Source organism: Salvelinus fontinalis, unplaced genomic scaffold, assembly GCF_029448725.1.
Source record: "Salvelinus fontinalis isolate EN_2023a unplaced genomic scaffold, ASM2944872v1 scaffold_0754, whole genome shotgun sequence".
NCBI lineage: Eukaryota > Metazoa > Chordata > Actinopteri > Salmoniformes > Salmonidae > Salvelinus > Salvelinus fontinalis.
The window spans coordinates 48,376-74,264 of record NW_026600963.1 but is presented as its reverse complement, the minus strand read 5'-3'; the positions used below and the strand labels follow the sequence as shown (position 1 = coordinate 74,264).

The window sequence follows — 25,889 nt, the reverse complement described above, 5'->3', positions numbered from 1 at the left end:
GCAGGCTGACGGCTCTCGACGCTCATGGCTCTCTGACGGCTCTGGCTGCTCATGGCTCGCTGGCGGCTCTGGCAGATCCTGTCTGGTTGGCAGCTCTGGCAGATCCTGTCTGGTTGGCGGCTCTGGCAGATCCTGTCTGGTTGGCGGCTCTGGCAGATCCTGTCTGGCGGGCGGCTCTAGCGGCTCCTGTCTGGCAGACGGCTCTGTAGGCTCATGGCAGACGGGCGGCTTAGCAGGCTCATGGCAGACGGGCGGCTTAGCAGGCTCATGGCAGACGGGCGGCTTTGCAGGCTCATTGCAGACGGATGGCTCAGACGGCGCTGGGGAGACGGATGGCTCAGATGGCGCTGGGGAGACGGATGGCTCAGAGAGCGCTGGGGAGACGGATGGCTCAGATGGCGCTGGTGAGACGGATGGCTCTGGCCGGATACGGCGCACTGTAGACCTGGTGCGTGGTGCCAGAACTGGAGGCACCGGGCTAAGGATAAGCACCTTCCTACTAGTGCGGAGAGCAGGGACAGGGCACACTGTACTCTCAAAGCCCACTCTATACCTGATGCGAGGTACCGGCGCTGGTGACACCGGGCTGAGGACAAGCACATCAGGATTAGTAGGGGGAGAAGATACAGTGTGTACAGGGCTCTGGAGACGCACAGGAGGCTTAGTGCGTGGTGCCGGAACTGGAGGCACCGAACTGGATACACGCACTACAGAGAGAGTGCGTGGAGGAGGAACAGGGCTCAGGAGACGCACTGGTAGCCTAGTGCGTAGTGTAGGCACTGTAGGTACTAGGCTGGGGCGGGGAGGTGGCGCCGGAAATACCGGACCGTGGAGGCGTACTGGCACTCTTGAGCATTGAGCCTGCCCAACCCTACCTGGTTGAATGCTCCCGGTCACCCGACCAGTGCGGGGAGGTGGAATAACCCGCACCGGCCTATGTAGGCGAACCGGGGAAACCATGCGTAAGGCAGGTGCCATGTATGCCGGCCCGAGGAGACGCACTGGAGACCAGACGCGTTGAGCCGGCCTCATGACACCTGGCTCAATACCCAATCTAGCCCTGCCAGTGCGGGGAGGTGGAATAACCCGCACTGGGCTATGCACTCGTACAGGAGACACCGTGCGCTCTACTGCGTAACACGGCGCCTGCCCGTACTCCCGCTCTCCACGGTAAGCCTGGGAAGTGGGCGCAGGTCTCCTACCTGCCCTTGGCCCACTACCTCTTAGCCCCCCCCCAATAAATTTTTGGGTGTTACTTACGGGCTTTTTGGGCTTCCGTGCCAGACGCGTTCCCTCATAACTCCGGTTCCTCTCTCCGGTAGCCTCTGCCCTCCTCAGTGCCTCCAGCTGTTCCCATGGGAGGCGATCCCTACCAGCCAGGATCTCCTCCCATGTGTAGCAAACTTTTCCGTCCAAGATATCGTCCCAAGTCCATTCCTCCTTCTTTTCCTGTCCCTTACTCCGTTGAGTTTTCCCTTGCCGCTTGGTCCTAGCGTGGTGGGTGATTCTGTAAGGGCTGTCGTTCTCCTCATCCTCGGACGAGGAGAGGAGAGAAGGATCAGTGGACCAATACGCAGCATTTGGGAAATAAGCCATCTCTTTATTTACAACGATGGCAACACGAAACAAACACTTACAAATTTACAAAACAAGAAAACGACGAAGACGAAAACCTGAACTTGAACTTACTTAACTAACGTAAAACTCACGGACTCACAGGAACAGACTACATCAAAACGAAACGAACAGCCAAACAGTCCCGTATGGTGCAAAACATAACACAGATACGGAAGACAATCACCCAAAAAACAAACAGTGAGAACACCCTACCTAAATATGACTCTTAATTAGAGGAAAACGCAAACCACCTGCCTCTAATTAAGAGCCATACCAGGCAACCCAAAACCAACATAGAAACAGAAAACATAGACTGCCCACCCAAAACACACGCCCTGACCATAAACACATACAAAAACAACATAAAACAGGTCAGGAACGTTACATCTGCTTATGTCATGTTCTGTGGCCTTGCCGTTACATTTCTTCACTGCCCCTGCAACACAGAAAGAAACATATTTAGTCATATTATATAAAACACTCAAAGTAATGGATATGGAGCATCTATGGCCTCAGTTACACCTGGCACCTAAATGTGACTTCTGTCATCTGATCACTCCAAGCTGAATTAGGTTCAGATCTACCAGGATGGGCCTTTGACAGTCTGGACGCAGTCAGGTCACCACATATTAATAAGCAATGTAAAGAGATGGGGTGAATGAGTGGGGAAAAGTACATTCTATACAAATGACCTTCATAATAACAATCAACTAATGTGTGTGCCTGAGGGGAAATTAACTTTCCTACTGCCAAAATGGGTGAGAAATTACACCAAAACCAGTGGACAATTTGCACTGCTGCTGAAAAACATCACAGCATGATGTTGCGATGACCACCGCTTCACCGGGATGGTACCGATTTTCTCCAGACATGACACATGACATTCAGGCCAAAGAGTTGGTTTAATCAGACCAGAGAATCTTGTTTCTCATGGTTAGAGTCCTTTAGGTGCCTTTTGGCAAACTCCAAGCGGGCTGTCATGTGCCTTTTACTGAGGAGTAGCTTCCGTCTGGTCTCTACCATAAAGGCCGGATTTGTTGGAGTACTGCAGAGATGATTGTCCTTCTGGAAGGTTCTCCCATCTCCACAGAGGAACTCTGGAGCTCTGTCAGAGTGACCATCGAGTTTTTGGTCACCTCCTTGACCAAGGCCCTTCTCCCCCGACAGCTCTAGGAAGAGTAATGGTGGTTCCTAACTTATTCCATTTAAGAATGAGGGCGGACACTGTGTTCTTGGGGACCTTCAATGCTGCATACATTTTTTGGTACCTTTTCTCCAGATCTGTGCCTCAACACATTCTTGTCTCAGAGCTCTACGGACAATTCCTTTGACCTCATGGCTTGGTTTTGCTCTGACATGCACTGTAAACTGTGGGACTTTATATAGACAGGTGTGTGCCTCTCCAAATCATGTCTAATCAATTGAATTTACCACAAGCGGACTCCAATCAAGCTGGAGAAACATCTGAAGGATGATCAATGGAATCAGGATGCATCTGAGCTCAATTTCGAGTCTCATAGCAAAGGGTCTGAATACTTAAGTAAATACATTTGCAACAATGTTTACAAACCTGTTTTTGGTTTGTCATTATGGGGTATTGTGATGTCATTATGGGGTATTGTGATGTCATTATGGGGTATTGTGTGTAGATTGATGAGCAGGAAAATATTCAATTTTAGAATAAGGCTGTAAAGTAATTGAATGTGGAAAAAGTGAAGGGGTCTGAATACTTAACGAATGCACTGTATACAGCTGGCAGAGTTTTCTACCATTGGCAGTTTTGTACACAGTCACGTGATACGTGGTATAGAAAAGTCCAATCATAGGAGAGTACATGGGAGGCACTATACTGTGTGTCTGCAGGTGTCTATCTGGTCAAAACCACTGATACAGGTGCCCCTCCACCCTCTGGTGGGATGGATCATGTCTACAGAGAAACCTAGATTCAAATACTTAGATTTGTGTGTATTGGGTTGTGAAATTGTTAGATATTACTTGTTAGATATTACTGCACTGTCGGAGCTAGAACCACAAGCATTTCACTACACCCTCAATAACATCTGCTAAATACGTGTATGTGACCAATAAAATGTGATTTGATTTTGATTTTCAATAAACGTCCTATTTATCAAAGGTGCTTTTGGCTGGGGTCAAAATGACTCCAAAGGATTTGAATTTGTTAAAAGTCCATATTGATACAGAAACACTAAACCATGATTTAGATTTAATAAGAACAAGTTGATTGACAAAGTCATGAAAAATTGGAGGAATTGAATAACCCACATTTGGGCTATGATCAAAGATATGCCTCTGGGGTCAAAATGATCCATGTCAGAAGTATGGTTCAATGCAAATATGTAGTGGGTGTAAAGTTTGTTTTAAACTCTCACTCATTAAACACGAATCAATCAACACATGCTTCTCTTTGAACGACTTTATATAATATTAAATTTTTATGAAATAAATTTTAAAAAACCGTTTGGTTCCTCAACTGCGTTTCCCACTCCAGTCAGCAGATAGCGATGTGCGTCTTTTAGGTTCAGGCGATGCTGCCAGTGTGACGTATAATCTAGTGACGGGACGCTCCTTCAACAACAACAGCTAGTCAGACACCTCGGTAGCTTTCTAGCAAACACAGCTACAACATTCACGCTCTTTACACTGTTTTGGTGTATATTAGTCGCTGTGTATTAAACACACTTCTGTCGTATGTACTTGTTGGCCCATTTAATTATATATTTACGTTGTTTGTCAGCTAGCTGGTTTGCTAAGTTAGCTTAGAACTAAGCTAGTCGCTAATGCTACCTAGCTAACATCTCCGACCATGAGTTCACTAAGCTACTCTCCTCCTGCTACAGAAGAGGGGGTCTGCTGGACGGAGAAAGAAGCTTTCGTCAAAGAGGAGGAGGAAGAGAAGGATGTTACAATACAAAAACAAGTAGAGGGTGAGGCTGTTAAGGTGAAAGAAGAAGAGAAAGACGTTACAATGAAAGAAGAGGAAGACGCGTTCAGAGTGAAAGATGAGGAAGATGTTACAGTAAAAGAAGAGGAAGAGAAAGAGGAGGATGCAGTTTTTGGAGTGAAAGAGGAGGAGGGGGAGATGACTGTCACATTGGAGGAAGAAGAGGAGGTTGGAGATCTGTTTAACCCCAGTAAGTACAGTCTCTGCAGTCGTTGAATCAATATGCAGTAAAGGGGTTCTACACTTTAATGTTGTTCTGTAGAAATGGCTGAAACTTCACTGTAACGTGTAGAACATCAAGAGTGGACCATCAACAAAACGTTAACAATTGATCAAATGCATCCAATGACAATGCCTGAAATACTGTAGTCCTCAATATCTCCTATTAGATTAGCCCAATATGTAGTCTTAAAGGGGCAATCAGCAGTTGTTGCATCCATCTGGGGACTTATACATTAATGATATGTACCCATCTGTTTCTTGAAGAATTCCCTTATAAATGCCTCATGAGCTTAGTTCAACTGTCGTACCCCATCAGAACCCAAAATATAAGCTTATATTATCTCCAATGTTTATCAGTAAATATAAACGAACACTGTATATCCTCAAAACATGGTTAAAACTATAATGTTGGTATCATGGATGGTTGCATTTCTCCAGCCCCATCCCTCAGCTTTTTACCGAAACGGGCAGGGAGTACGCTTTGTTATTGTTTCTACTGCTGATTGCTGTCCCCGTTACTCCTCAAGGTCCAAGGACTGTATGTTATTTTCAGGGGTAGACTGGCTCTGGCAGCTAAAATAGTCAAATATTCCATCTAAATGTGAATCGATTCTCAACGGGCAGGGAGTACGCTTTGTTATTGTTTCTACTGCTGATTCTCTGCCCCCGTTACTCCTCAAAATAATTTCACATAATACTTTCATATCACATAACAATTATTTCACACAATACTTTCATATCACATCAAAATAATTTCACACAATACTTTCATATCACATCTAAATAGGTAACCAGTCTGTATAGATAGATAGCTAAGTGAATTAAATATCACCAGCTACCTAACTTCATATTAGCTATCTTGATGTATTTATCACTGTAAAAAACTAACTCCAAATGCATTTGTAGGTAGCTAGCTAACAGCCATGGAGGAGGGTGAAAGGATAGCAGCCCCAACTGTCAGTGAGAGAGGAGGCTATTCTGGATAGGGCAGGTACTTTTGTGTAGTTCCTGTCCCTAGAAGTGAGGACGGAGATAATAGTAACATAATATTCAGTGTGGTGTAATTTGACTATAATGAAGTGTGTTTCTTGTGAGGTTTTCTGTCCTCAGATAAAGAGCGCTATGAAAGCCAGTCTACATATGAAGAGGTCCCAATGAAGAGCAGTGGTTCTCAGTCCTGGGGACTCAAAGAGGGGCATGTTTTTGCCTCAGCACTGCACAGCTGATTCAAATGATCAACTCATCATCAAGCTTCAAGTGGTATTTATGTATTCATTTGTGATGCCATCCTTGATATGATCCTGTTATTGTCACATGCTACACATGCACATATGTGTGCCCATGCATCTATCAATCCAATGTTATCATGATTTGTTATCAGGGATATTATACTTTAGTAATCCACAATGACCTGGTGATGTAACAGTCTAATAATTACATTGTCTTCCATATTCCTACAGATACCTTGTAACTGGAGATTCCTTCAAAACGATTGCCTACAGTTGCCGTGTAGGGCACTGCAAGGTTGGGTGACCAGGGTCATCTGGGACTGCCTTCTGGAGGAATTCAGATGTGTGAAGGCTACCTGTGTCCTGCGTAACTTCATGAGGATGGACACGAGGACCAGGAGGGGATCTGCAGCTCGCCGCCGTGTCCCAGAGGAGGAGTCTGCTGCTCTGCAGGATGTTTCAAGGATGGGGTCCAACAACGCAGCAAGAGAGGCAATCCGTGTTCAGGAGATCTTCACCTCCTACTTCTTCAAAGAGGGTACTGTTCCCTGGCAACACCATAGACTACACTATGCACAACCAAAGGCTCTTTTAAGAGCCATCCACATTGCAATAAGAGTATTCTTCCATTTACTTAGCTATGTCAACTGAAGTTATTCAATTCCCAGTTTCTCTCCCTTTGATTTCTACTTCTCAGGTGAGGGTGCTGTTTAGGTAAGGGTGTGATGTCTGTGCAAAAACAAAACAGGCTATTTTAAATCACCCATATTGAAGAAATGTAGAGCAATTAGACACCCTATAACCCACACCTACACACTCATGTATCAATCTGATTGATGGATTGTGTTGTGCAGTAAGCAGGCTCAGGTGTATTACTGTGGCTCCTTCCACCTTCAAAGAATAGGCAAGAGGGCCAAACATGGAGAATAGTAAGACACTTCATTATTTCTATAACTACGCTATATTGTTTGTCCTTGTGTGTCCGTTCATGTTTTTCAGCATAAAGTACTCTGCAGCCACTTAGTGTGGTGTGGACACCAGGTGAGGCCACACACAGATTCCTGTTGAACACTGTCACTTTAACTACCTTATTTTCTCAACAACAGTCTCTCTCCTTCACTTCATCCCTCTCTCCCCTTCTCCCTAAATCCTCTAGGTTATATCAGCTGTGTCGGTGAACCCCTCCTGCATCTGGACTGGCTACATAGAGGGCACAGCATGATGAGAGGTCACTTGGTCAGGTCAACAGGAAGTATTATTAAAGAGATGCTTTACATTGAAATACAGATAGATGCAGTAGTCCCAGAGTTAATGATCCCAGGTCAGTTTATATTATACAGGAAGTATTATTAAAGAGATGCTTTACATTGAAATACAGACATAGATGCAGTAGTCCCAGAGTTAATGATCCCAGGTCAGTTTATATTATACAGGAAGTATTATTAAAGAGATGCTTTACATTAAAATACAGATAGATGCAGTAGTCCCAGAGTTAATGATCCCAGGTCAGTTTTGCATTTCACCTCCTGATCGATGACTAACAATGTTAGAATAAAACACAAGGCTTAAACATGCTCTCTCTCTCCATCTGTCTCTCGTCTGCAGATATGTTTTGATGTGAGAGGATGCCAACCCCTAGTCCCATCATCGCCACCTCACCTGCTTTTAAGATAACCTTTGGGCCGACTAGAGACACTGCTATATAATTGTGATGAACTGAGAGAATATTTAGGTAGCACTGTGATTCATTAATCATGTGCTGCCTTCCCTGCTCCTATGTGCTTACCTCTTTCCCTTTCTGTCTTTTACACCTCTCTCTCCACCTCTTTCTTCCTCTGTTTTTATAATGCACAACAGATGTGCATTGAAGTACAGATTGAACTTGTATTTATAACACTTGGATAATGAGCTTTTCAATCAAGCGTTTCACATTCTCTACTGGTTGAAATGAAGTGTAATGTGATGAAATACTCTACCTATCCTGTGTTTATCAGATCAATGCAGATGAAGGGCATTAGATGTTGAGATGAACCGGTGTTGGAGTATTTACATGATGCATAGGAAGTGTAGTGTTCTGGTTTTTAACATTATATTTCTGTATATATGAATTAACTAGTTAAATCCTGTTTCTAGTCTATTAGTTACAATGTGTAACCATTGATGTCCCAGGACCAAGATTGGTAAACACTGTTGAAGTGTAGAATTGTAATACATACATGCAGACACAGCGTCATTCAAAGACTGGAATTTGATACTCCTGGTATTGGATATGACTGAATAATCATCTCAAAGACATTCATACCTAAACTGCACCTTTATTTGCCAAGGTAGAGTACATGATTAGTGAACATATTAAATGTACAGGCTACAATGTGGGGATCTCATGCATGGTAATAACTACATGTATATACGACTTGCATCCTTGGCACAACATGATATTATATTCTACTCAATCCATAGGCTTCATTAATGTCATTCAGGCTGTTTTGAAGTTGATACAACTGGCTATGATAGCTGAGGTTCATAGCTAGGTTCTGAACTAATATGTATACCAAACGTTTGGGTCCATACATACATACATAGGCAAATATGTAAGTAATGTAAAGTGATGGGGTGTTTCTAACTAAATGTTTTGTGTTCATAGCTCCAACAGTGCAGTAATATCACACTAAATGCTTGTGTTCCTAGCTCCAACAGTGCAGTAATATCTAACTAAATGCTTGTGTTCCTAGCTCCAACCGTGCAGTAGTATCTAACTAAATGCTTGTGTTCCTAGCTCCAACAGTGCAGTAGTATCTAACTAAATGCTTGTGTTCCTAGCTCCAACAGTGCAGTAATATCTAACTAAATGCTTGTGTTCCCAGCTCCAACAGTGCAGTAGTATCTAACTAAATGCTTGTGTTCATAGCTCCAACAGTAATATCTAACTAAATGCTTGTGTTCCGAGCTCCAACAGTGCCGTAATATCTAACTAAATGCTTGTGTTCCTAGCTCCAACAGTGCAGGAGTATCTAACTAAATGCTTGTGTTCATAGCTCCAACAGTGCAGTAGTATCTAACTAAATGCTTGTGTTCATAGCTCCAACAGTAATATCTAACTAAATGCTTGTGTTCCTAGCTCCAACAGTGCAGTAATATCTAACTAAATGCTTGTGTTCCTAGCTCCAACAGTGCAGTAATATCTAACTAAATGCTTGTGTTCCTAGCTCCAACAGTGCAGGAGTATCTAACTAAATGCATGCTTGTGTTCCTAGCTCCAACAGTGCAGTAGTATCTAACTAAATGCTTGTGTTCCCAGCTCCAACAGTGCAGTAGTATCTAACTAAATGCTTGTGTTCATAGCTCCAACAGTAATATCTAACTAAATGCTTGTGTTTCTAGCTCCAACAGTGCAGTAATATCTACCTAAATGCTTGTGTTCCCAGCTCCAACAGTGCAGTAATATCTAACCAAATGCTTGTGTTCCTAGTTCCAACAGTGCAGTAGTATCTAACTAAATGCTTGTGTTCATAGCTCCAACAGTAATATCTAACTAAATGCTTGTGTTCATAGCTCCAACAGTGCAGTAGTATCTAACTAAATGCTTGTGTTCCCAGCTCCAACAGTGCAGTAGTATCTAACTAAATGCTTGTGTTCCCAGCTCCAACAGTGCAGTAGTATCTAACTAAATGCTTGTGTTCCTAGCTCCAACAGTGCAGTAATATCTAACAATTTCACAACAAATACCTAATACACACAAATCTAACTAATGGAATAAGAATATATAAATATATGGACGAGCGATATCAGAGCAGCATAGACATTACAGTAGAATAGGATAGAATACAGTATATAAATATGAGATGAGTAATACATAGACAGATACAGTAGAATAGGATAGAATACAGTATATACATATGAGATGAGTAATACATAGACTAAGATACAGTAGAATAGGATAGAATACAGTATATACATATGAGATGAGTAATGCATAGACTAAGATACAGTAGGATAGAGTACAGTATATACATATGAGATGAGTAATACATAGACTAAGATACAGTAGAATAGGATAGAATACAGTATATACATATGAGATGAGTAATACATAGACAGATACAGTAGAATAGGATAGAATACAGTATGTACATATGAGATGAGTAATACATAGACAGATACAGTAGAATAGGATAGAATACAGTATATACATATGAGATGAGTAATACATAGACTAATACAGTAGAATAGGATAGAATACAGTATATACATATGAGATGAGTAATGCATAGACTAAGATACAGTAGAATAGGATAGAACACAGTATATACATATGAGATGAGTAATGCATAGACTAAGATACAGTAGAATAGGATAGAATACAGTATATACATATGAGATGAGTAATGCCAGATATGTAAACATGCAGGAGATCCATGAAGGAAAGACAGTGATGGTGCTCAGTGATGTTGTTGTAAATGGTGGGGGAACAACCAATTTCGGTATTTTTAAAATAATTTTACCCCCGTTTTTTCTCCACAATTTCGATATTGTGATGTCTCCAGTGCTGTTGGCTGGTCGTCATTGACCTTGCGTAGGCTTAAACACTGGTATACACTGATATTTAAGGCCATTTTGGGTAAAATGCCATTTTATCTCTGTTCTTTTTTTAGTCAGGTCGGTAAATAAATATCAATTACGGCCCCCTTCTCATTTGCTTCTAACAAAAATTAGAACAGGTCGAATTGTTACTCAGCTCCGTGGTCCTGGAATTCTCTCCTGAACATTTAAAATGTGATGATCTGGTTTCGTTGTTGGAGCTTATTAAACACTTGATCGATGTATAGAAGAGTGTAATTGTTTTTAGGGCAGCTGTTTTTAGTCAAGACTTTCGTGTTTTTAACGTAACATGTTATTGTTGTACTGTGTGTGTGTGTGTGTGTTTATAGCTTTGTTTAATGTTGTGTACGTAAGTTGTTTTGTCTGAAACGTTGTTCCCCCTGCTGCTATTGGACCAGGTCTCTTTTGGAAAAAGAGATGTTATCTCAATGAGAAAAACCTGTATAAATAAAGGTAAAATAAAAAATACAAATATTGAATATATCTATATATTATACAATAATAATATAATATATATCGAAGGTCGAGTCATGCGTCCTCTGACCAGCCAAACATGACCAGCCAAACCGAGCTTCTTAACAGCTACCCGCTTAACCCGGAAGATGCACCAATATGTCGGAGGAAACACTGTTCACCTGACGGCCGAGGTCAGCCTGCAGGCGCCATAAGGATCCCCCCCCCCCCCCCCCCCCCCCGGCCAAACCCTCCCCTAACCTGGGCAACGCTTGGCCTATAGTGTGCTGCCCTACGGGACTCCCGATCACAGCAGGTTGTGGTACAGCCCGGGATCGAACCTGGGTCTGTAGTGATGCCTCTAGCCCTTCGATGCAGTACTGTCGACCGCTGCACTACTCGGGTATAACTTTTTTTTAACCAATTCTGATGGTTGTTAAAAGTGGGATTTTGACATTATTACCATTATATCAACACACTGGACACTCCCAACACTCCCAACTATCAATCTCTTTGGCACCGTAGACATCAAGTCAGTTGACAATATTGTTTCATACAACGTTGCATTCCATGTTTGAAAGGTTATTTTCATTGAAGACAATCAAAGTTAACATTCCATAAAATGTCAATTCAAGGCTGAGTCTCAAATAGTCGCCTGTCCATTTTAATAGCCGGGCAATGGCACACATTATAGCAAATACATTTTGGGTCTAAATTAAAGGAGCTACAATTATAGTTTAATTACATGTTTTAAATAAAATGTCCATAATATCTGCATTAATAGTGGAATGATCGTGTTTCACGATATTTCTAAACATAAAAATATATTCTCGATCTTCTATTGTGTTATTGACTGAATGTTTGTTCATGTGTAACTCTGTGTTGTTGTTTTTGTCGAACTGCTTTGTTTTATCTTGGCCAGGTTGCAGTTGTAAATGAGAACTTGTTCTCAACTGGCCGACCTGGTTAAATAAAGGAGAAATAAATAACACATAATAATACATAAACATGTAGGAGCAGTATGGACCTAGTCTGTTCATTATATACATCTACATGATGTATTGTTACACCATGTAGGAGCAGTATAGACCTAGTCTGTTCATTATATACATCTACATGATGTATTGTTACACCATGTAGGGGCAGTATAGACCTAGTCTGTTCATTATATACATCTACATGATGTATTGTTACACCATGTAGGAGCAGTATAGACCTAGTCAGTTCATTATATACATCTACATGATGTATTGTTACACCATGTAGGAGCAGTATAGACCTAGTCTGTTCATTATATACATCTACATGATGTATTGTTACACCATGTAGGAGCAGTATGGACCTAGTCAGTTCATTATATACATCTACATGATGTATTGTTACACCATGTAGGAGCAGTATAGACCTACAGTAGCTAGCTACTTATTTAGATTTAGTTTGACTTAATGAAACTGCCTTAAATGTGCTGCAATAAACATTTTTTATTCGCACTAATCGATTAACACATTCCTGTCTTTGTATCTCTCAATATAATAGTATTATTTAATTAAATCCATTTAAAATAATCTTTGTCTGAAAATAAAATATGATCCTCAACTGCGTTTCCTCTCCAGTCAGCAGACGGCGATGTCCGTCTTTCAGGCGATGCTGCTGCCGTGACGTATAATCTAGTGGACGGTTCTTCATAAACAGCTCGTCAACCACCTCGGTAGCTTGCTAGCCAACATAGCCGAAAGATTCAAGCTATTTATACGCTTTCGGTGTATATTAGCTACTGTGTGTTAGACACACTTAGGTCGTATCTACTTGTTAACCTATTTAATTTAATATTACGTTATTTTGTATTAGTCAACTATAGTAGCTGGCTGGTTAAATTAGCACTAGCCTAGTCGCTAATGATAGCTAGCTAGCTAACATCCCCGACCATGAGTTCAATAAACTACTCCACTCTCGTTAAAGAAGAGGAGGTCTGCTGGACGGAGAAAGAAGCTCTTGGGCTGAACATTGTCGTGAAAGAGGAGAAGGAAGAAGAGGATGTTACAGTAAAACAAAAAGTAGAGGGTGAGGCTGTTACCCTGAAAGAAGACGAGAAAGACGTTTCAGTGAAAGAAGAGGAAGACGCGTTCAGAGTGAAAGAAGAGAAAGACGTTTCAGTAAAAGAAGAGGATGAAGAGAAAGAGGAGGATGCAGTTTTTGTAGTGAAGAAGGAAGGAGAGATTACTGTCACATTGAAAGATGAAGAGGTGGAGATAGGAGATCTGAGTAACACCAGTAAGTACCGCCTTAAATGTGTTTTTAACTTTGGATATTCGGAGTTGGCTCGTCAATACCTCTTCAACGGAGGGCCCAGGATGATGACTGATATGTCTAGAATCAGATGACTAGAGAGCAAGCTACCCCTTATTTTCTCCGTTCCGTTTCCAAAAAGTGACTTAACATATAGATTTGAGAAGGGTCTATCTGCTGACCGCAGACTGGGGGGCACTGCATGTAGTGATTTTCATGTAGTGATGTTTTACTACACACCGTGCCCCCCAATAGTGCCATGTGAGAGTTGGGTTGGCTACACCAAAGATAATGGATATACTGACAAGACGTCTCTCCGCCCTAACAAGGGGAGTTGTTGTCCACAAAGCTTCACTGCGGGTTGTCTAGCTCCCGCCTATCCTTTCTTTGGATTGGTGGATTCATCTTATTATTGTAATCTATTGTTTATATTCTATGAGGGTTGTTGACTGCAACCGCCTGTATTCAATGGAGAGAGATGCTAAGCTACTAGCATGAATGTGCACCGCCTGTATTCAATGGAGAGAGATGCTAAGCTACTAGCATGAATATGCACCGCCTGTATTCAATGGAGAGAGATGCTAAGCTACTAGCATGAATATGCACCGCCTGTATTCAATGGAGAGAGATGCTAAGCTACTAGCATGAATATGCACCGCCTGTATTCAATGGAGAGAGATGCTAAGCTACTAGCATGAATATGCACCGCCTATATTCAATGGAGAGGGATGCTAAGCTACTAGCATGAATATGCACCGCCTGTATTCAATGGAGAGAGATGCTAAGCTACTAGCATGAATATGCACCGCCTGTATTCAATGGAGAGAGATGCTAAGCTATTAGCATGAATATGCACCGCCTGTATTCAATGGAGAGAGATGCTAAGCTACTAGCATGAATATGCATAGCGATCTGGAGACAACTCCTATAGTGTTTTTTATCAGTTGTTGGTATGTCACGTGTCCACATAACAACTTAAGCATTATGAAACATCTGTTTGATCAAGTAAACCTAACTAAGCCTTTCATTTTGTTGTTGACCAAATTCGACACTTTCCACATTGGGTTGATAATTGTTTCCACTTGGATACAACCTACTGTAACATACTGGCATGACCTAGAGAGATACAACCTACAGTAGCCTACTGGCATGACCTAGAGAGATACAACCTACTGTAGCCTACTGGCATGACCTAGAGAGATACAACCTACTGTAACCTACTGGCATGACCTAGAGAGATACAACCTACTGTAGCCTACTGGCATGACCTAGAGAGATACAACCTACTGTAGCCTACTGGCATGACCTAGAGAGATACAACCTACTGTAACCTACTGGCATGACCTAGAGAGATACAACCTACTGTAGCCTACTGGCATGACCTAGAGAGTTACAACCTACTGTAACCTACTGGCATGACCTAGAGAGATACAACCTACTGTAACCTACTGGCATGACCTAGAGAGATACAACCTACTGTAACCTACTGGCATGACCTAGAGAGATACAACCTACTGTAACCTACTGGCATGACCTAGAGAGATACAACCTACTGTAGCCTACTGGCATGACCTAGAGAGATACAACCTACTGTAGACTACTGGCATGACCTAGAGAGATACAACCTACTGTAGCCTACTGGCATGACCTAGAGAGATACAACCTACTGTAACCTACTGGCATGACCTCGAGAGATACAACCTACTGTAACCTACTGGCATGACCTAGAAAGTTACAACCTACTGTAGCCTACTGGCATGACCTAGAGAGTTACAACCTACTGTAACCTACTGGCATGACCTAGAGAGTTACAACCTACTGTAACCTACTGGCATGACCTAGAGAGATACAACATACTGTAGCCTACTGGCATGACCTAGAGAGATACAACCTACTGGCATGACCTAGAGAGTTACAACCTACTGTAGCCTACTGGCATGACCTAGAGATGTACAACCTACTGTAGCCTACTGGCATGACCTAGAGAGATACAACCTACTGTAGCCTACTGGCATGACCTAGAGAGATACAACCTACTGTAGCCTACTGGCATGACCTAGAGAGATACAACCTACTGTAGCCTACTGGCATGACCTAGAGAGATACAACCTACTGTAACCTACTGGCATGACCTAGAGAGTTACTACCTACTGTAACCTACTGGCATGACCTAGAGAGATACAACCTACTGTAGCCTACTGGCATGACCTAGAGAGATACAACCTACTGTAGCCTACTGGCATGACCTAGAGAGATACAACCTACTGTAGCCTACTGGCATGACCTAGAGAGATACAACCTACTGTAGCCTACTGGCATGACCTAGAGAGATACAACCTACTGTAACCTACTTGCATGACCTAGAGAGATACAACCTACTGTAGCCTACTGGCATGACCTAGAGAGCTGAAGTTGTAAAAATCCTGGATTTTAAATGAATATTTTCCATAATAATGATAATTTCTATCTTCCTATCCATATGTGGGTTCCCTCTCTTTTGTCTTCCCCTCTACACCAATAACAGACAACTACTGTGGGACTCCCAATCACGGCCGGATGTGATACAGCCTGGATTCAAACCAGGGACTGTAGTGACACCTCTTGCACTGAGATGCAGTGATTTAGACCGCTGCATCCGTGTGTGTGTTAACTATTAGAGTGCTGTACTAGAATGCTTAAAAGGCCTCTAAAATTTTAAATACTGGTTATCTGTATCGTTTTTTGGGGCAAGGAAAATATTAGATATTGTTATTAGCCAAAAATGTAATATCGGTGCATCCCTTTATTCTAAAATCTTTCACAATACCCCATAATGCCATCACAATACCCCATAATGCCATCACAATACCCCATAATGACATCACAATACCCCATAATGACATCACAATACCCCATAATGACATCACAATACCCCATAATGCCAAAGCAAAAACAGGTTTAGGTTTTTTGCAAATGTATTGAAACTATTCCCCAGGATAACTAGTCTCAGAGTAATGTAAGATCCCAGGATAACTAGTCTCAGAGTAATGTAAGATCCCAGGATAACTAGTCTCAGAGTAATGTAAGATGCTTGGAAAAAGAAGCTGAAAAGAATAACAGAACGGTACCATTAGAACTAAAATGTGTCGCCTGGATGTCAGAACCCCAACCCTCCAAACTGTAAATAAATAATAAAATGTGTCTCCTGGATGTCAGACCCCCAACCCTCCAAACTGTAAATAAATAAATAAAATGTGTCTCCTTGATGTCAGACCCCCAACCCTCCAAACTGTAAATAAATAATAAAATGTGTCTCCTGGATGTCAGACCCCCAACCCTCCAAACTAAATAAATAAATAAAATGTGTCTCCTTGGCAACATTAGAACCTCAGCACGTTTACTGTATATTTCGAGACAAAGGAATGATGTAAACAAATAATCCAAAATATTTTTGTCAATGAGACAGTATATAAACAAAGGAATGACCAAACCCCCTTTGGTGACTGAATGCTTGTAAGGAAAACTAGATGATCAAAACATTAGATCACATCAAATAAGCCTGAGTGGTTTCACCTCCTCCCAGACTATACTGGATACTACAGTTATAACTACATAGTTATACAGGATACTACAGTTATAGAGGATACTACAGTTATAACTATACATAGTTATACAGGATACTACAGTTATACAGGATACTACAGTTATACAGGATACTACAGTTATAACTATACATAGTTAAACAGGATACTACAGTTATACAGGATACTACAGTTATACAGGATACTACAGTTATAACTATACATAGTTATTCCAAAGGTGGGCTACTTACTATCCACTGTTTGCAAGCCACCGTTGCTGATCTATTTTATTTATTTATTTCACCTTTATTTAACCAGGTAGGCAAGTTGAGAACAAGTTCTCATTTACAACTGCGACCTGGCCAAGATAAAGCAAAGCAGTTCGACACATACAACAACACAGTTACACATGGAGTAAAACAAACATACAGTCAATAATACAGTAGAAAAATAAGTCTATATACGATGTGAGCAAATGAGGTGAGATAAGGGAGGTGAAGGCAAAAAAAGGCCATGGTGGCGAAGTAAATACAATATAGCAAGTAAAACACTGGAATGGTAGATTTGCAGTGGAAGAATGTGCAAAGTAGAAATAGAAATAATGGGGTGCAAAGGAGAAAAATAAATAAATACAGTAGGGGAAGAGGTAGTTGTTTGGGCTACATTATAGATGGGCTATGTACAGGTGCAGTAATCTGTGAGCTGCTCTGACAGCTGGTGTTTAAAGCTAGTGAGGGAGATGTGTTTCCAGTTTCAGAGATTTTTGTAGTTCGTTCCAGTCATTGGCAGCAGAGAACTGGAAGGAGAGGCGGCCAAAGGAGGAATTGGTTTTGGGGGTGACCAGAGAGATATACCTGCTGGTGGTATCCAATCCACCTACCAATGCCATTCAACTCTCCTTCCGTGGCCTCCAACTGCTCTTAAACGCAAGTAAAACTAAATGCATGCTATTCAACCGATCACTGCCTGCACCTGCTCGCCTGTCCAGCATCACTACTCTGTACGGCTCTGACTTAGAATACGTGGACAACTACAAATACCTAGGTGTCTGGTTAGACTGTAAATTCTCCTTCCAGACTCACATTAAGCATCTCCCATCCAAAACTAAATCTAGAATCGGCTTCCTATTTCGCAACAAAGCATCCTTCACTTTTGCTGCCAAACATACCCTCGTAAAACTGACCATCCTACCGATCCTCGACTTCGATGATGTCACCTATAAAATAGCCACCAACACTCTACTCAGTAAACTGGATGCAGTCTATCACAGTGCCATCCGTTTTGTCACCAAAGCCCCATATACCACTGCTCTCGTCGGCTGGCCCTCGCTACATATTCGTCGCCAAACCAACTGGCTCCAGGTCATCTATAAGTCTTTGCTAGGCTGCCTTAACTCAGATCACTGGTCACCATAGCCACACACACCCATAGGACGCGCTCCAGGAAGTATATCTCACTGGTCATCCCCAAAGCCAACACCTCTTTCCTTCCAGTTCTCTGCTGCCAGTGACTGGATCGAATTGCAAAAATCGCTGAAGTTGGAGACTCATATCTCCCTCACTAACTTTAAGCATCAGCTATCTGAGCAGCTTACCGATCGCTGCAGCTGTACATAGCCCATCTGTAAATAGCCCATCCAACTGCATACCTCATCCCCGTGTTTTTATTTACTTTTTTTGCTCTTTTGCACACCAGTAATTCTACTTGCACATCATCATCTGCACATCTATCACTCCAGTGTTAATATGCTAAATTGTAATTACTTTGCTACTACGGCCTATTTATTGCCTTATTGCCTTTACTGCCTCTGTACTCCATTTGCACACACTGTATTGTTCATGACGTCCTCCAGTGATTTTTAACTTAACATATATATATACATATATATATATACATACATATATACATATATATATAGATTTTTCTATTGTGTTATTGACTGTACTTTTGTTTATCCCACGTGTAACTCTGTGTTGTTTTTGTTGCACTGCTTTGCTTTATCTTGACCAGGTCGCAGTTGTAAATGAGAACTTGTTCTCAACTGGCCTACCTGGTTAAATAAAGGTGAAAAACGAAAAAGAAAAAATGTAGGAATTGTTCATGACGTCCTCCAGTGATTTTTAACTTTTTCTGTTGAAAAGTGACATATAAACACAGTAAAGTATAAACACACTAAAGGGAAACAAATAAATTGTTTTGAGCAAAATAGTGTTTTTTTAGACAACTGCAAACCAGAAGGAGTGAGTGATGTCATAGTAAGGCCTTCAAGGAGTTGGCTTGATGGGAAGTCGTGATGTCATCCAATAGGAGACTGATCTTCATGTGAATATTCATTATTCTTTTTTAAATCCTTCCTGTTCTGTCAAGTTGGTTGTTGATCATTACTAGAAAGCCATTTTCAAGTCTTTCCATAGATTTTAAAGACGATTTAAGTCCAAACTGTAACTAGGCCACTCAGGAACATTCAATGTCATCTTGTTAAGCTCCTCCAGTGTAGATTTGGCCTTGTGGTTTAGGTTATTGTCCTGTTAATACAGTTCTTTGTATTCAGATCTCTGAAATGCACTCTACCTACGTTACATTCAGTGGCTCCTTATGTTACGCTGGGAAAACAGTTTTCATGGGCACAGAAATCCTAAATAATTTCAGAGTTTGCTAAATCCATTGGTTCTAACCGAAAGTCCCCTTAACTTTATTGACAACACCCAAATGGATAACGCCATTAATGTCATTAACACGTTTCTTCAATAATTACACATCATTCTTAATACTGTGGCAATTTAGTTAGTCACATGTTCAACTATCATCAGCTAATCCAGGAAATCATTTTCTGAAAGACAGTCACATGACAAACATCACGACATGCAACAACAACCAAAGTGCTTCTTCATTCATTACTCTGGTAAAGACAGTTATGCCGTGCTCCACGTTGGATCCAACATCCCTAACAAATTGGTGTTTATAATGTTATTGTCTGCTTGATTTACTGTAGGGTCTCGTTAGTCTGTTTGTACACAGAGATACTTAGCTCATAATGTGTAGAGAACTGTTCCTTGATGGATAGACTATTGTACAACACACAGAGCTATTTTCCTTTATTTGTTGTTAGGTGAAATTATGGATCCTACAGTAGGTCTATGTTGTTGTTAGGTGAAGTTATGGGTCCTACAGTAGGTCTAATTTGTTAGATGAAGTTATGGGTCCTACAGTAGGTCTATGTTTTTGTTAGGTGAAGTTATGGGTCCTACAGTAGGTCTATGTTGTTGTTAGGTGAAGTTATGGGTCCTACAGTAGGTCTGTGTTGTTGTTAGGTGAAATTATGAATCCTACAGTAGGTCTATGTTGTTGTTAGGTGAAGTTATGGGTCCTACAGTAGGTCTAATTTGTTAGATGAAGTTATGGGTCCTACAGTAGGTCTATGTTGTTGTTAGGTGAAGTTATGGGTCCTACAGTAGGTCTGTGTTGTTGTTAGGTGAAGTTATGGGTCCTACAGTAGGTCTATGTTGTTGTTAGGTGAAGTTATGGCTGATGTTAAAGCTAGCCAAAGAGCATTTTCCTGGTTAAGTGTTTTTTAAGTATATAGCAGTTGATTTTCGACAATAACACAAACATTTTAAGCAGGTGATTCAAGCGAGCCTTACAATTTATAATCCAAAAGTAATGTGAAATGCACTCATAATCAACCTGTAAATGGAGGCTGTTTTTGCTGTCAGCCTATGAGAACTCCCCTGAGTTTTCCCCCACGGTGGTGAATTAGTGAATAGACACAGAACTTAATGTGAGTTTCCTTGAGTAGCACTCCTGATCTTGCCCTGTAATGTTCAGAATACATTGTGAAAATCTTCGATCCCCATTTTTGCTCCAGGCAGATATACTACATCCATAACTAGCGGTTTCCTCATTAGCATGGAGGAGTTTCTGCAACCAAATTGTGTGTGCTATGCCCTCGTGCCGCAATTTTATCAAACACAGAAAGGGGCCTATATTGGAGACCAAAAGTCATCTGGCACACTGCTTAGAGTTTCAACAACTTGAAAAACGTGTTTCTAGCCTGCAATCATCAATGTTACTACTAATGTGAAAACAAGACTAAATATGACTATTGTTGCTGTCTTGACCGGCTTAATTTTCAAATTGAACAGACGTCAATTGTTGTACAACTTCACGGGTACATTCTGGGCATCACCTTTTACCTAAAATTAACAGTGGATTTCTGCTGTTGTGGGCCTTTAACCATCTTTAATCATCTGACTTTGTCGTTCACACAGGAGAGAGGCGTGACTATCGTGGATCCTCTGGGGAGCCTCAACATGATGCTGACAAGGCAGAGAAGAGTCTCTCCAGATCAGAACTCCTCAAGAAACACCAGCAGAGACCCACAGGAAAGAAATCTCACTGCTGCTCTGACTGTGGGAAAAGATTCAACTACTCATCACACCTTAAAATACATCAAAGAATTCACACTGGAGAGAAACCTTATAGCTGTGATCAATGTGGGAAGAGTTTTACTACATCTAGCAATCTAACTGAACACCAGAGAATTCACACAGGAGAGAAACCTTACGGCTGTGATCAATGTGGGAAGAGATTTATTCTACTACAAACCCTGAAATCACACCAAAGAATACACACTGGAGAGAAACCTTTTGGCTGTTATCAATGTGGGACGAGTTTTTCTCACTTAAGCAGCCTGATAGGACACCAGCGGGGACACACAGGAGAGAAACCTTATAGCTGTGATCAATGTGGGAAGAGTTTTACTACATCTAGCAATCTAACTATACACCAGAGAATTCACACAGGAGAGAAACCTTATAGCTGTGATCAATGTGGGAAGAGTTTTACTATATCTAGCTCTCTGACTATACACCAGAGAACACACACAGGAGAGAAACCTTATAGCTGTGATCAATGTGGGAAGAGATTTATTCTACTACAAACCCTGAAATCACACCAAAGAATACACACTGGAGAGAAACCTTTTGGCTGTTATCAATGTGGGACGAGTTTTTCTCACTTAAGCAGCCTGATAGGACACCAGCGGGGACACACAGGAGAGAAACCTTATAGCTGTGATCAATGTGGGAAGAGTTTTACTACATCTGGCAATCTAACTATACACCAGAGGATTCACACAGGAGAGAAAGCTTATGGCTGTGATCAATGTGGGAAGAGTTTTACTACATCTAGCAATCTAACTGAACACCAGAGAACACACACAGGAGAGAAACCTTATGGCTGTGATCAATGTGGGAAGAGTTTTACTACATCTAGCAATCTGACTAGACACCAGCAAGTACACACAGGAGTGAAACCTCATAGCTGTGATCAATGTGGGAAGAGTTTTATTAGATCTAGCCAGCTGACAGTACACCAGAGAACACACACAGGAGTGAAACCTAATAGCTGTGATCGATGTGGGAAGAGATACTCTGATAAAATATCTCTGATTAAACATCAGAAAATACATACATGAAGGAGTTGTTTCATGATATCAATGAAATAATGTCACAATGTAGAATGTTTTAACATTGTAGTAGGAGATTTTTAATAAGTTTTGATCTATTTGAATGAATGTCAGAATGTAGAACCATAAACGTTTGTCCCCTGTTCAGTTGATATTATCTATCTATATTATCTATCTATTGGTTTTAGCCTCAGCGGAAAAACCCAGGCCCTGAATTGAAAGAGTACTATTTATTTAACAAAAAGTGACAAAAAAAATTGTGTTACACTTACCACGTTGGTGACCCACTTGAATCAAAATGCAACACTTCAACATGTTTAGGTTTTCAATATTCAATATATCACAAACTGTTTCTGCATATTGGGTATTGATTTGGGCACGTTAAAACTGTGTTTTAACATTGCGCTATTCCCATTTAGCCAAATGTCATTGAAAAGATGTTGAAAATAAGACTTAAGCCCAACGTCAAATATATGTTCGGTTGCAGTTGTAGTTTTTTTCCCCAATGAAAAACAACTTAATTTCAACATACTTGCAGCCTAAACACATGGACGTAGTATAATAAATTGGTCTATAATCAATTGTATTAACAATCTTACATCTTACAATTCGCACGTATAGCTCGTTAGCACGTATAGCACGTATAGCTCGTTAGCACGTATAGCTCGGTAGCACGTATAGCTCGGTAGCACGTATAGCTCGGTAGCACGTATAGCTCGGTAGCACGTATAGCTCGGTAGCACGTATAGCTCGTTAGCACGTATAGCTCGTTAGCACGTATAGCTCGGTAGCACGTATAGCTCGTTAGCACGTATAGCTCGGTAGCACGTCCAGTGCTCCAGTTGTCTTGATAGATGTGGAGAGTCAACACCTTTTGTTGCGCTACCGTTTTGGTTTGCTTCCTGTCTGTAAGTTTGGTGTGGGTTTTTCTTTTGTTTGCCTCTTCTTGGGCAGATTTAGTGGGTGACTTTTATGTCCCAGTTGTTGTTACTTGTCAACTTTCAGTGGACACTGAGAAAACTTTTATTGCATCAAATGGTTGTTTTATGCAACAGAATAGAGGGTTCTTTGAACTATTGTGTCTGTGTGTTCTACTGAGGATGGGCCTCTGGGAGAAAACACTGACAGGAGATTTACAATGTCTTTTGGGTGATAAAAACCTAAAGAGACCACATTCCAGAGCATGAGTTAACTTCTTTGGGCTGCAAGCCTTAAGTCGGGCTCAATATGACAACAGCCCGTCCAAGTGCAGGGCGCAAAATTCAAAAGATATTTTTTAGAAATATTTAACTTTCACACATTAACAAGTCCAATACAGCAAATGAAAGACAAACATCTTGTGAATCCAGCCAATATTTCCGATTCTTTAAGTGTTTTACAGCGAAAACACAATATAGCATTATATTAGCTTACTACAATAGCCAACCACACAGCTACATTGATTCAAGGCAACAGTAGCGATAGCGACAAAACCAGCAAAAGATATTAATTATTTCACTAACATTCATAAACTTCATCAGATGACAGTCCTATAACATATTACACAATACATATATGGTTTGTTCGAAAATGTGCATATTGAGAGCGGAAATCCGTGGTTATACATTGTGAAAACTTAGCATCTTTTTCCCCGAATGTCCGCATATATTTCTGACACTCACCTATTCTGATCAAATAACTATTCATAAACTTTACTAAAAAATACATGTTGTACAGGAAATGATAGATACACTAGTTCTTAATGCAATCGCCGTGTTAGAATTCTAAAAATAACTTCAGTACGACATACAGCTTACGTTATAGCTAGAGAGCGCCCAAAATCTCGGCGGAAAACACAACTACACATTTTCGACAGAAATAGGAAATAACATCATAAATGGGTCCTACCTTTGTTGAGCTTCCATCAGAATCTTGCACAAGGGGTTCTTTGTCCAGAATAATCGTTGTTTGGATTTAGAATGTCCTTTTTCCCTCTCGAATTAGCAAGCAAAACTAGCAAAGTGGCACTAAGCTGTCCATCGTCACCAAACGCAGAGAACAGAACACGCCAAAACTCCCGAAAAAATGTTGATAATCTGATGAAACTATATTGAAAAAAACATACTTTACGATGATATTGTCACATTTATCAAATAAAATCAAAGCCGGAGATAGTAGCCGTCTATAACGAAAGCTTTTCAAAAGCCAATGCTGATGTACTTCCTGCGCCATCCTGAACAGAGGAAATTGGGGTCCTGTCATTCCATGATCTCTCTTTTGACCATAGAAATACCTATACACTCCATTTCTTCTCTCACTGCCTATTGACAACTAGTGGAAGGTGTATGAAGTGCATGAATACTAATAGATTTCAAGCAGATTAATAGGGAGGCCCTGGAACAGAGCCTCGATTTCAGATTTTTCACTTTCTGACAGGAAGTTTGCTGCAAAATGAGTTGTTTTACTCACAGATATAATTCAAACGGTTTTAGAAACTTGAGTGTTTTCTATCCAATAGTAATAATAATATGCATATTGTACGAGCAAGAATTGAGTACTAGGCCGTTTGAAATGGGCACCTTTCATCCAAGCTACTCAATACTGCCCCTGCAGCCAGAAGAGGTTAATGTTTCTGTTCTATATGGTACCAGGGAGAGATGACCCCAGGGCCAGACCCTGGTCTCTACACAAAGAGTACTGTTTTTACAGCAGATACTGTCTGCTGAGAATTATAGGTATCTTTCATACAAATATTAATCTTGTGACCCGTTCTATACATCTGTTGTTCGTCATGTAGATTGAAAGGGTGTATCTTGGCTGTAAAATACCTTTGTACTTTTGTCTCGTGGCTCTCAACAAATCATCTGGGGGTGATTTGTCGACCAGCCATTATCGTAGAACACTCAATTGATTCACTTTATATGTGTGCGTTGTCTTGACCTACTCCCTTATTATTAAGTGAATAAAGATTTAGTTTAAGAATAACTCTGACTTGTGTGATAAGTTTGTCTCCTCATTTGATATTAAAGAAATTAACCACATTTGGGGATGTTAATCTTGATGGGGGTGTGAGTCTTCCCTTTGTGACCGCTCCTGATGACCTGGGTAAATCGTGCACGAGCGATCCCTCAAACTTGGGATCTCAGAGACCACACTTTGGGAACGGAGCAGATGGACCCACCTTTGATCTGAGAGGCAGCGAGCCGAGTGGATACCACATCTCGAAAGTAGTTTTTTTTTTAATTAAGAGGAAACTCGCAAAGTGGAGTTAAGCCTCGTAGGCTCTGAGTGTGTATTCCTGTGTGGAGGTGTATACAGGGCCCAGTCAGTAGGCTCTGAGTGTGTATTCCTGTGTGGAGGTGTATACAGGGCCCAGTCAGTAGGCTCTGAGTGTGTATTCCTGTGTGGAGGTGTATACAGGGCCCAGTCAGTAGGCTCTGAGTGTGTATTCCTGTGTGGAGGTGTAAACAGGGCCCAGTCAGGAGGCTCTGAGTGTGTATTCCTGTGTGGAGGTG

At 41.2% G+C, this 25,889-nt stretch overlaps 2 protein-coding genes across 2 annotated transcripts in view; both read left to right on the top strand.

Moving 5' to 3' along the window:
- Nucleotides 1–4,195: 4,195 nt before the first annotated feature.
- The window catches only part of LOC129847193 (zinc finger protein 436-like), a 48,127-nt gene continuing 26,433 nt past the window's right edge, over nt 4,196–25,889 (top strand). Inside the window, exon 1 of the mRNA XM_055915009.1 lies at nt 4,196–4,769. The gene's annotated coding sequence lies outside the window, so the exon portion shown is untranslated. The remainder of the gene's footprint in view (nt 4,770–25,889) is intronic.
- On the top strand, nt 12,768–25,359 carry LOC129847191 (zinc finger protein OZF-like). The gene is made up of 3 exons (XM_055915004.1): nt 12,768–13,353; nt 21,197–23,582; nt 24,997–25,359. Exons 1-2 carry the CDS (start codon nt 13,008–13,010, stop codon nt 22,402–22,404), a joined length of 1,554 nt encoding a protein of 517 aa, XP_055770979.1. The 5' UTR covers nt 12,768–13,007; the 3' UTR covers nt 22,405–23,582; nt 24,997–25,359.